A 13,116-nucleotide genomic window follows, 5' to 3' on the forward strand; every position below is an offset into this window, starting at 1 on the left:
TGCCAGGTAGATAGGTCTTATAGCAAACATAAGGGGAACAATCTGAAAACCGTGAATTTGTGGTTACATCACACAAAAAAATTGTGGTCATGAACAAATAGGTAATTAGTGTTAACAATTTTCAAAGTAAGATAACTATATCAAGTGGGGTATCATATGAAAGGGCTTCACTGGTGCATTCTAAAACAGATTTTTATGCATCAGTTTTTCATTTATCGTGCAAAATGTCGAAAAAATACTAGTACAAAACCCTCGGTGCGCGAGCCTGACTCGAACTTGGCCGGTTTTTTTCTTTTGGAACCCTAAATAGTAGGTCTCTGAAAATTTTTTTGCTATGGTAATGAGTAGGTAAGTAGGATATCAAATGAAAGAGGAGAAAATTCTGTTCATAAAATAAAAAGTATGTAAATTACGATATTAAACATCTTTATTGTCTACAACTATTACAAATAATAAAAATATAGGATAAGCGACAGATGATTAGGAACCTACTAGCTACTCAGCCCCACCCGTTTGGTATTATTAGGTATTTCTTTGGGTTTTAGTTGGGTTTATCTGTTTACTTATGATAAACATAGGAAAATTTTACCTACTTATAATATGCTAAAATGTTGAATGTGAATCACAGTCAATTTTAACACGGCACACAACTCATCATCATCAACTCATCACTGGTTTATCACATTGGAGGCAGACATCTTAACCACTACACTATCACCGCTCTTGATCAAAGATTACTAATTATGAACACATAGTAAATAATAAATTATTTGCCTACTTATATGCTATAAATAACTCAAAAAGTCTTAATGTGAGAAAACTTAACATTTGATTTTTGATTTATTTTTATAAAGAATGTTAGCAAGTTTATTATGGTGACTAATAATCCCCTTTTCTTTCCAACTAAGCGTAAAGCTTGTGCTAGGAGTAGGTACGACAATAGTGCAATGGGTGGGGTTTGAACCGGCGACCTTTCGGATTTCAGTCCGCACCTCGAACAACGGTTCGGAGCTATTGAGGCTCCGATAACACTCTGGGCTGTTCATAGTAAACCAAGTAGGGTTCTAGGGTTAAGGATAATGCCTTTACAACTTCTTCAGTGCCTGTTCTGCAATCTCCATTTGATATCCAAGCAATTTCAAGGCGTTGCTTCTCATAACTTTGTGCCCCCACGTTCCCCTCGTTGGCTTCTAGTAGGCCAGAGTGCTTATAGGCATTTCTCTGCCGGAGACTTCTTAATTTTATTAACGTATGGAAATTATGGAATAGATATCGAACTGAGAATTTTGTCTAATTTGTTATTGTAATTTGTTCTCGTAAAATTCGTAATTTGTCATTACTGACATTGACACCACTGTCACTTGTCACTTAATTGACACTTGAAACGTAGACTTACAGGAAAAAGCATAATCTAAGAGGAAAAACATAGGAAAAAATAAGTCCACTAACGCCACCTATTGTCGAATAGCAGTAAACTCGACTATTCATTCGTTCAAAGCGTTTAGTTATTGCAAATGCATTATATAATAATAACGTTAGAATTCAATGTTTTAAGTATGAAAGGTAATTTTTATGATGAAATTAATAAGTTAACTTTTAAGTTGCATTGTTTTTGTGTCCGACATAATTCTTAAAAACAAAAAATATTGACTTTCACTAATGCTATTTGTATAATAAAACGCGATTCTAATGAAAAATTTTTAAGTCACCGGTCACCAGTAGGTCTTCATATGATGATACAATTTACGCAATTCGAATTCGGTTTTACCATTTATGACCAATCGCTTAGATTTGCCATGATGGTTAAAACTTACGCAATCGCACTTCAGAATAGCCTAGTCTGTTTACAATTTACCTAGACCTCAACCTAGCTATGACAAACAAGTCTAGGATGTCTAGATTTTAGATATCGCGTCTAGTTGGAACCGGTTAGAGGTACTAGGGTAACATAGGAATGTAGAATGGTCAGTAATTTTCTTAGGCACAAGGTACACCGGCAGAGTTGAGCGGGGCAGGCATTATCATCATCATGATCAACCCATCGCCAGCTCACTACAGAGCACGGGTCTCCTCTCAGAGTGAGAAGGGTTTTGGCTATAGTCTACCACGCTGGCCATGTGTGGATTGGTAGACCATGTGCGGATTGGTAGGCCATGTGTGGATTTGGTAGTTTTGCAGGCATTATGTCAAACATTTATTGTTTAAATCATGTTTTCCGATACTATTGAATACATACATTGCTCTCACATTCATACATTCACACGCACACGCACACGCACACACACACACACACACACACACACACACACACACACACACACACACACAATATTTGTATTTGTTATTAATTAATTTTTAAGTTAAACCAATATGTATGGGAAGGCACTGGCTCCTAAGATACGGGATCTCCTAGTTTACGAGCCAGGACTCCATTTAAGTGAAATGTACAAAAGTTTAGTATTAAATAAATATTCATTCATTCATTCATACATACATTTTTCAGGAAAAAAGGAACCCTTATAGGATTATTTTGTTGTCCATCTGTCCGTCGTATCTGTCAAAAAGCCCTAGAGGGTAGTTCCCGTTGATCTAGATTCATGAAATTTGGCAGGTAGGTAGGTCTTATAGCACACATAAGGGGAGAAATCCAAAAACAGTGAATTTGTAGTTACATCACGAAAAAAATTACCCCACTTGATATAGTTATCTTACTTTATAAATACCAATTATTTGTTCATGAACACATTTTAATTTTTTTTCGTGATGTAACTACAAATTCACTGTTTTTGGATTTTCCCCCTTATGTGTGCTATAAGACCTACCTACCTGCCAAATTTCATGAATCTAGTTCAACGGGAACTACCCTCTAGGGCTTTTTGACAGATACGACGGACAGACAGACAGACAGACAGACAGACAACAAAGTGATCCTACTATAAGGGTTCCGTTTTTCCTTTAGGTACGGAACCCTAAAAAACCAGCAAAGTGCGAGTCGGGCTCGCGCAACGAGAGTTCCGTAATACAGTGGAGAATACAAGATAACTATATCAAGTGGGGTATCATATGAAAGGGCTTCACCTGTATATTCTAAAACTGATTTTTATTTAATTTTACGCATCATAGTTTTTTAATTATCGTGCAAAATGTCGAAAAAATACGACTCAAATTACGGAACCCTCGTTGCGCGAGCCTGACTCGCACTTGGCCGGTTTTTTGTGTGATGTAACCACAAATTCACGGTTTTCAGATTTTTCCCCGAATGACTGCTATAAGATCTACCTACCTGCCAAATTTCATGATTCTAGGTCAACGGGAAGTACCCTGTAGGTTTCTTGACAGACAGACAACAAAGTGATCCTGTAAGGGCGGAACTCTTACAGGATCACTTTGCTGTCTGTCCTTGTGTGTTTCCCTGCTGTGTTTCCTTTTGAGGTACGGAACCCTAAAAAAAAGGTAACGGATATCTATCTCACCTGCCCTTGATGCTAGAAGCTCGGGAGTGTCTGACGGAGGAGTCGCGGCTTTCGCGTTGAGCTTCTCTCAGCAGTCGGATGTATTCGTTCTCCGCGCCGCTGAGAACTCCGCCAGAGTTCAGTTCCACCCAGGATTCTGAAAAGATTCACAAAATCCATGCTAATATGTTTATCCGTCTGCCTGTCTGTCACATTTCACGTCTCATCAGTAGGGCGATTTCGTAAAATCTGCATCAATCATTATTACAGTCTCAACTGTTGTGATTGGCTGAATTTGTGCTGTTATTGTTGCAACAATGCATTGTAGCCAATAGTGAGCGAGCGTCAACCAATCAGAGGTGATTGCGATCGTGACATTGTAGCTGTCATTCTACAGCAATCGCGAAGCCGTACATATTTATTTTACCTACACTTCAAGGAAATTTCTAAATAATTCAAAAATTGGGGAACCGGCAGGAAGTTGTTACGATAACTGCAAAGTGTAGCTTTAGTTTTAAGTTTGCGTAATAATTATCACCACTATATTATCTTACAAATCTAACACCAGACCATCAAAAAGAATAATTTATTACCTATCTTTATATACAAAAGGGAAAGGTGACTGACTGACTGACTGATCTATCAACGCACAGCTCAAACTACTGGACGGATCACGCTGAAATTCGGCATGCAGATAGCTATTATAACGTAGGCGTCCGCTAAGAAAGGATTTTTAAAAATTCAACCCCTGAAGGGGTAAAATAGGGGTTTGAAGTTTGTATGAAACTCTGTCAGTTTTAAAGTGTCTATAAAGAAGTTTTGTAGTTAATATTTTTGCAATAATTAGCAGTATGACATACATATTTTATTAAGCTCATATGTTAAAATTTCATAGTTAAAGATCAACCCTAAGGGTGTAAAATAGGGGTGTAAAAGTGTAGTCCACGCGGACGAAGTCGCGGGCATCAGCTAGTTTTAAATAAATCATTTGACTTTTGACTTTTGACTAGATGGCATCAACAGTCGCTTCAGTGCTGAGTGAACATACACATCACAGATTTCGTCACTGGCAACAAGCGTGGCTTAGTGGTCAGAGAGTCGGGCGCGATCCCAGGAGACGCGGGTTCAAATCAGATTCCCAAATCCATTGGACATTACTTTCTGCTGCGTATTGTACATACATGATACATAGACTGCCAAAATCATAACCCTTCCTTTTGACTTTGTAGTCGGGTAAAAAATAAACAGTTTCGCACGTGCGCAGCTTACACTTCCGGCATGATTTAAATCTCAACAGTATTAGTATACAGTGGCGTGCAATTCATAGAGGCATAAAAGTACTGCTTACCCCAGTTGAAATGACCAGTGCCCATTTTTCTTTATGACCTGCCATTCAGTAGGTCTATATAAGGTGTATCTAAGGCCTATCTTACTAATGCTTACCCTGGATTCGAACTCTGTGCACGCCACTTTTAGTATATATGTATCTAGTTATATGTTATGTATCTCTACATAGTATAAAATAAAGTCGCTTCCCGCGTCTGTAACGTATGTATGAACGCGTAGATCTTTTATACCACGCAACAGATTTTAATGCGGTTTTCACCAATAGATAGAGTGATTCAAGAGGAAGGTTTATTGCTTTAGTTCAATTCTCAAAAAATTTGAGATCCCTAGAGAAATTAAAATAATGTGAATTAGGTCGGAAAAAAATCCTCTCATTTGAGGGTTTCCGAGGCAATGACACCTCTATGACACCACATTAGTATCTACATGGCACCCATGCGAAGCCGGGGCGGGTCGCTAGTTATACATAATTGGTATAACACCCGCGCCGGCCAACATGGCCGACTGCGTCCGGTTTATCACACGCGATCGAGATTTCATCGCTCTACAAGTTCCACGCAAAACTTATCTAAATCTAAATATATAAAATGAAAAGGCGACTGACTGACGGACTGATGTTTTTATGTAATATTTAAATATATATAAGGTATAATTATTATGCTCGCGACTTCGTCCGCGTGCACTACACAAATTTCAAACCCCTATTTCACCCCCTTAGGGGTTGAATTTTCAAAAATTCTTTCTTAGCGGATGCCTACGTCATAATAGCTATCTGCATGCAAAATTTCAGCCCGATCCGTCCAGTGGTTTGAGCTGTGCGTTGATAGATCAGTTAGTTAGTCAGTCAGTCAGTCAGTCAGTCACCTTTTCCTTTCATATATTTAAGATGTGTGTTACATTTAAGTAAAAATATACCATCAGCTCGTAACGTCTAGTGCTGACGTCACTAATGTGGCGGCCCCGCGCATTAGCAATTTGCGGGACTTATATAGAAGATAATAATTTTATTGGTATGTCTAAAAAAGTATTCCACGTAGTCGTAGCGTGAAGTTCCATTCATCAATTGTACATTAGTTCGACCCATTTTGATAATATCGTCATTACATAAGTCAGCAGGGTTCCGTAGCTGCGGAACCCTACTGGCTTATTTAATGTCACTCGATACAACAGCAAAAAACCAGCCAAGTGCGAGTCAGACTCGCGCACCGAGGATTCCGTACCTACTAGTCGTATTTTTTCGCCATTTTGCACGATAAATCAAAAACTATTATGCATAAAACTAAATAAAATATAGTAATCTTACTTTGAAAGTTAAAAATACTAATTATTTGTTCATGAACACATTTTAATTATTTTTTTGTGATGTAACCACAAATTCACGCTTTTCGGATTTTGTCCTTTACTTGTGCTATAAGACTTGCCTACCTACCAAATTTCATGATTCTAGGTCAACGGGAAGTATTCCATAGGTTTTCTTGACAGACACGACGGACAGACAGACAGACAAAGTAGTGATCCTATAAGGGTTCCTTTCTTCCTTTTGAGGTATGGAACCCTAAAAATAACGCCATTCTTCGACTGACTTTTAAGTAATATCTTGAAGTAGTGTGAAACTACAACATTATCTAGAAATACCTAGTAAATCTATAATTAAAGAAACTAGTTTTACTAAATGTCAACTAAGTACATCAGCACTTATATGTAGTGTAACCAGGGAGTAAGTGCTTTATAGGATAAGTCCCAGTTTATATTTTTTTTAAAGATGACAAAAAAAAGGAAAAAACCTTGATGCCCGCGACTTGGTCTGCGTGCAATTAGATTTTTAAAAATGCCGTGGGAACTCTTTGATTTTCCGGGATAAAAAGTAGCCTATGTCACTCTCCAGGTCTTTATCTATACCCATGAAAAAAATCACGTCAATCCGTTGCACCGTTGCGACGTGATTAAGAGGACAAGCCAACAAACAAACACTTTCGCATTTATAATATGGGTACTGATGGCTTAAGAATTTCTTATGAGTCATCACTAATTGTTAAAGGTCAGATGAGATGTGACCTTATTATCGACTGTGGAGATAGGTCATTTGACATAGACATTTAATAAAGACTGATTAAGACTCATACATTTTGAACGAATTCTTAGGTGCATAAAATACTGGACAATTGATTAATACAATTACTATCGATCCAAAGTACTTTTCAGGGTTCCGTACCCTAAAAGAAAAAAGGAACCCGGAAGGAAGGAAGAAGATCATTTTGTTGTCCGTCTGTCCTTCTCTGCTAGCTTTTCACGGCCCATTCCGTTCAACCCGTTTAAAAATCCCGTGGAAACTATGATTTTCCGAGACAAAAAGAAGACTATACCCGTCTCTGGGATGCAAGTAGGGTTCATTCCCGGGAATTCTCGAGCCGAGAATTCCCGGGAAATCAAGCTCGAGAAAACTCGAGAACTCGAGAAATCATATTTGAGTTTATGAAATTATAAAATAAAACGATTTGCGTTTGCCGTTTGTTTTAAATGCAAAAATTTCATTTGATTTTTTTTTCTAATTAACATGCCAAAAATGGTGCTGTGATTGTAATTTAATTATAAGTTAGGATAAGGTTAACGTTTTCATGTTGAAATTTTTGTTTATTGTTTGTTTTGTTTAAAAGAAAGAAGCTAGAAGTTTTAAGTTGTTTTTTTTTTCTTTTTAATGCTGTGCTTGTGCTGTAATTGTATATATGTATAAGTCACAAATGTCAGAATAGCTTATTTTTTTAGTTTTCTTTAAGAAAAAGAAGCTAATTATGTTGAAGACTGTCAATAAAAGTCTTATAATTATTTTGGTACTTTTATTTGAGAGGAAACCACTGAATTTGTTGATTAATCGCATTATTGGAACCGAAGAATATGCAAATCCGTACGTAAATGTAAATTTCTCGACAACCCGAGAAGACCCGAGAAATTAGCCTCGAGAATTCTCGAGACCCGAGAAATTGATAAGCTCGAGAAATCATGAACCCTAGATGCAAGCTATCGACTACCAAATTTCATAATAATGATCATCATAATCATCATGTAACAGACAGACACACTTTCGCATTTATAATATTAGTATTGATGTATTTAGAGTCATGCTAGTCCTTATTTACAGTACAGTAAAGCTCTATTCGGTAATCGGTAAGCTGCGATAGTCTAGTGGTTAGGACGTCCGCCTTCTAATCTGAGGTCAGGGGTTCGATCCCGGGCACGCACCTGTAAGTTTTCGGAGTTATGTGCGTTTTAATTATTTAAATATCACTTGCTTTAACGGTGAAGGAAAACATCGCGAGGAAACCTGCATGCCTGATAGTTCTCCATAATGTTCTCAAAAGTGTGTGAAGTCTACCAACACGCACATGTAGACTATAGCCATAACCCTTCTCACTTTGAGAACCCGTGCTCTGTAGTGAGCCGGAGATGGGTTGATCATGATGAAAGCTCTATTCAACACAAGACAGCCCAGCCAGCACTATTAAGGCAAAGAGCGAATCATCCCTAAACACTGTGTGTTTAAAAATAAACATAAATTACCACAGTAAACAAAAAAGCAAAACAAATCCAATACCGAGTTCGTCTACCGCCGACGCGTTCAGAGGCTCTATCATGTTTACAATCGCTGGCACTGTTCACGTTTTACACAACACAAAACACAACAATGCTCACACCTTAATTCAGTTTATTAATAAATAAATTAGTCACTTAAGTCCACTGCTGCGTAGAAATCGATTACACGTGAACAAATATTTCTAATCGATTAAAATTAACGAGCGGAAGCACACGCGTCTGCATGCGCCGAGCGCTCGAACTAGACTGGCGTGACCGGTGTTTATTTTCAAATTTCGAACGTAAACAAAGCGAATGCGTAGGCGCAGGTTCCTGGCGATATCTGCGTAGATGCTTCTCGTTGGTCTACTTTGTGTGCATTCGCAACGGAATGGTTCTATTGGGATAATTATTTTATTCGTAGCTTGTTTTTAGACGTGACTGCGATCGCGTAGAGTTTATAAACCGGACGCGATAGAAATCTAAATATATAAAACGAAAAGGTGACTGACTGACTGATCTATCAACGCACAGCTCAAACTACTGGCCGGATCGGGCTGAAATTTAGCATGCAGATAGCTATTATGACGTAGACATCCGCTAAGAAAGGATTTTTGAAAATTCAACCCCTAAGGGGGTGAAATAGGGGTTTGAAATTTGTGTATTCCACGCGGACGCAGTCCCGAGCACAAGTTAGTTATTTATAAGTAGATACTAAAGTATAACCGGTAGAACCACAGATGACTAAGATGCAAATTAATTTAATTCGATGAAGCTGATAACAAGATTTTCCATAGGAAAGTACTAAAGTTTACACGCCATTTTCGCCTCTTTGGTATTTAATATTACACTAATTAAAGACTTTCTACATATAGTATACTTGTTTCAAAACAAGAATATGTATTTTTATTATTATATGAATAGTTTTTTTACTTCAACTGGCCCGACACAATGGGAGCTATCCTGAATCTTTCAAGATTTTGGGGCACCGTAATAACATCCTATAAAAGAAAAAAAAAATAGATTTTAGAATGAATTACAATTTAGAATTTCTCACAGTTCAAATTAATTTTTTTGGTATTTTTAATTTTGGACTAAGAGCCCATGAGGGCCAAGCCTTTGTTATTTTATAAAACAAAAGTTATTTTTACTTTATAGTGGTTTTGGAAGTCGGTTTTTTCAATTATTATTTTTTTACATTATTATTTAGATAGGGATTATGTACAATTGAATTGGCAACATTGTCTGTCAGGAAACGTGTTGATGATGGTGTGATTTAGTGAGAAAATTGGTTTTGAAACAATTTGGCAAGGATTCGCAAAGATATTTTCAGTGTAAGGTCAACACTCGAGATGATAAAGTTTTCCTGTTTCTGTGTGTATTATTTATTATTAGCTGATGCCCGTGACTTCGTCCGCGTGGATTTCATCATCATCATCATCAACCAATTTAATTTTATTTTGACATTTAATTAGTTAAAACGCACATATAACTCCGAAAAGTTAGAGGTGCGTGCCCGGGATCGAACCCCCGACCTCCGATTAGAAGGCGGCCGTCTTAACCACTAGGCTATCACGACTGCTGTAGTAGTGATATTAGTATGAATTAATATTCGACTATATTAGCAGTTAAATAACACATCCTGTTTCTGGTAGTTATTTATTTTTTTGTTTATTGCGAAATGGTTTGAATATCAATTTTTCAAGGTGAGAATCGCATCTTAATTTTTAGGGTTCCGTACCTCAAAAGGAAAAATGGAACCCTTATAGGATCACTTTGTTTCCTGTCTGTCCGTCGTGTCTGTCAAAAAAACCTATAGGGCACTTCCCGTTGATCTAGAATAATGTAATTTGGTATAGTTCTTGCAACTCACGAAGGCGAGTGAACTTTACTTGTGGTTACGTCGTATACACGGGCATTATGTAAGTGTGCGTAAAACAGGTACCTACACAAAACTTAGACGCAAGAGCGAGCGAAGCGAGCTCGGGACTCGGAGCACTCCGACTCGGATGGGTTAGGTTAGAGATTTTTTGGTAATCATTAGTAAACCGGCATTAAATCTTAGTACATTTGACGCAGGTAGCCCTAATGTAGCCCTATTTTCCTTTACTTTACCTCCATAGCCTAATATTTGACATAATCATCGATTCAGGATCAAACCGCGAGGTTCCTTCACTCCAGTTCACTCTGGTAGTGTACAGACGCCAGTCCGACGACGCGACGTCACGTTTCGGACGTCAACGTCGTATATGCCTTGAGTCACGTTTCAGCTATGACTAACCCAGCCTTGCGTATTGTTGTAGATACTATCACTTGTTATCGAATTGCGTTCTACTCGTACGTTGTTTTGTTAACTTATCTATGCACTTAGGAGTTTATGACAACTCTACTTCCTAATTGGCCCCGCGTGTCATCATCATCATCATCATCAACCGATACACGTCCACTGCTGGACATAGGTCTCTTGTAGGGACTTCCACACGCCACGGTCTTGCGCCGCCGCCATCAGCAGGTCATCTGATATCGTCTGTCCTGCGAGGTCGCCATTCCAGCACCTCGGGACCTCAACGTCTATCGGTTTTACGAACTATGTGTCCTGCCCATTGCCACTTCAGCTTCGCAACCCGTTGAGCTATGTCGGTTACTCTAGTTCTTCTACGGACGGAACTAGGCGACTAGTTGAAGCTCAACTGGTAAAGGAGTGGACTGAAAACCGAAAGGTCGACGGTTCAAACCCCGCCCGTTGCACTATTGTCGTACCTACTCATAGCACAAGCTTGACGCTTAGTTGGAGAGGAAAGGGGAATATTAGTCATTTAACATGAAACACTCGTTGTTGTACCCCCACTCGACTCTTCCCCTCTAACAAGAGACCAGACAAAGAGTGCGCACACGCACTGAATCACGTATGCCCTTCACCTCACGAGTCAATGAGGTTACAGATACAGACAGAATGTACAGTGGTACTGATTCTGAGCACACCTAAATTTTAGAGTTTTTTTTTAAGAATATTAGCCATGTTAAATGACTAATATTCCCCTTTCCTCTCCAACTAAGCATCAGGCTTGTGCTAGGAGTAAGTACGACAATAGTGCAACGGGCGGGGTTTGAACCGTCGACCTTTCGGTTTTCAGTCCACTCCTATACCGATTGAGCTATTGAGGCTCTCAAACATAAGTACCTACTCGTAACAGAACGATTAATTTTGTTTGTATTCAACTTGCTCTAAATAATACGTTTACCTAACCTCATTATTATCATTACAGATTCTTCCGTGGATCTTACTGTTGGTTATAAATGTTACTAGTATAAACTAAGCCTAATATGTTTTATCTGTAAGCACGTAAGAAAAGGGCTTGTAGCCAGAGCCGCAAAACGGTGTTTAAAAATGTGAGTTGGCAATCTGTGTTGCCCTCTCTCTCTTGCGTTCTCTTCTCTCAATCTCTCAGCTAAAGACTAGCCGCTCTCTGTTGTACTGTTGCTTCTAAAGTGTTCCTTATAAATTAAATGCCTGTCGATCAGCATATTTCCTTTTATTTCTATATAACCCTTCAGGTTATGGGCCCAGCACGCTTCCACTGCGCGTTATATAAGTTGGTGGTTGGTGGCAACCCTATTCTATTTGGAATAGGGTTAGGTTTAGGTTTAAAGACTTTATTTTCTCAAAAAAGAACAAAGGTTCACTTACATGAGAACAATTTTAAGCATAAATATTGAAGAAAACATAAATATAGAAGAAGATACGGTGAATTTATACAATAATAAAACTTATATATATTTTAAAACTATAGTGTTTGACAATATTTTTTTAATTTTTCTTTAAATTTTGGAAAAGATTTTTCGTTAAATATGTCTTTAGGCAAGTTATTATATAGTAGCACTCCCTCAAACTGTATAGTTTTCACCCCCCAATTAGTCCTAGATTTAGTTAATTGTAGTTTATGTTTGTTTCGTGTACCATGTCTATGAGATTTTGTCTTAAAAGTGGGTTGCCACCAATACCTAAAATAATATATTTATAGTATTAGGAACCCATACATATTTCAGTTCTGCAATCTGCGCATCTGCTATACTGTTGAATAGAATAGAATAAAATAAATTAAAGTGCTTTTGGATCATTAACTAAATTACCACTGGTTCGGAATGCCGATCCTACCGAGAAGAACCAGAAAGAAAATCGGCGGTTGAATAAATATATGGTAGGTGCGCAAGAATACTTTACATACATCATCATCATCATCATCGCGTGCCTTCTTCGGAACAAAGTTTGGAGGTCATCATTCGAAAAGCTTCTCTATTTAAAGCCGCCTCCGTATTTTTCTCATAGTCATTTCTTAGCTGACACCTAACCTCAAGAAAAAACCTACTTTCCAAATTTCAAGTTAATAATATCAAAAATTAAAACTTTCCCATACAAACTTTCATCTCCTATTTTACCACCCTTATGGGCGAATTTTCCAAAAATCCTGAAACACGTATTTCTTCATTTGTGACCGAAAACCCAAATACCAATTTTCATGCCAATAACTTGAAAAATGACGGACTTTCATACAAACTTCCATCCCCCATTTAACCCACTTAGGGGTAGGACCAGCGGTTTAGGCTGTGCGTATATATGTCAGTCAGTCAGTCAGTCAGGACTTTGAATTTTATATATATAGAAGATATACACATGTACCTATCTATCACAATGTGTAAGATCTGGCGATGACACAATATTTCAATCACAATAGAATAAATAGAATAGAGT

General features: G+C 37.9%; 2 protein-coding genes across 3 annotated transcripts in view; both read right to left on the minus strand.

Annotated features, from left to right (window-relative positions):
* The window catches only part of LOC138404429 (uncharacterized), a 223,631-nt gene that overhangs the window by 203,754 nt on the left and 6,761 nt on the right, over positions 1-13,116 (minus strand). The window lies entirely within an intron of this gene.
* BNIP3 (BCL2 interacting protein 3) overlaps positions 1-13,116 on the minus strand; it is a 38,338-nt gene that overhangs the window by 12,818 nt on the left and 12,404 nt on the right. Inside the window, exons 1-2 of one of the 2 annotated variants that reach the window (XM_034982844.2) lie at positions 8,389-8,643; positions 3,474-3,609 (exon numbers count right to left, since the gene is read on the minus strand). In XM_034982844.2, the coding sequence (XP_034838735.1) occupies positions 3,474-3,609; positions 8,389-8,428 (176 nt within the window). In that variant the 5' untranslated portion in view covers positions 8,429-8,643. Of the gene's footprint in view, positions 1-3,473; positions 3,610-8,388; positions 8,644-13,116 lie in introns of those variants that run through there. The other variant, XM_034982843.2, reaches the window with a different exon arrangement.

Source organism: Maniola hyperantus, chromosome 28 (genome assembly GCF_902806685.2).
Source record: "Maniola hyperantus chromosome 28, iAphHyp1.2, whole genome shotgun sequence".
In the NCBI taxonomy this organism is placed as follows: Eukaryota; Metazoa; Arthropoda; class Insecta; order Lepidoptera; family Nymphalidae; genus Maniola; species Maniola hyperantus.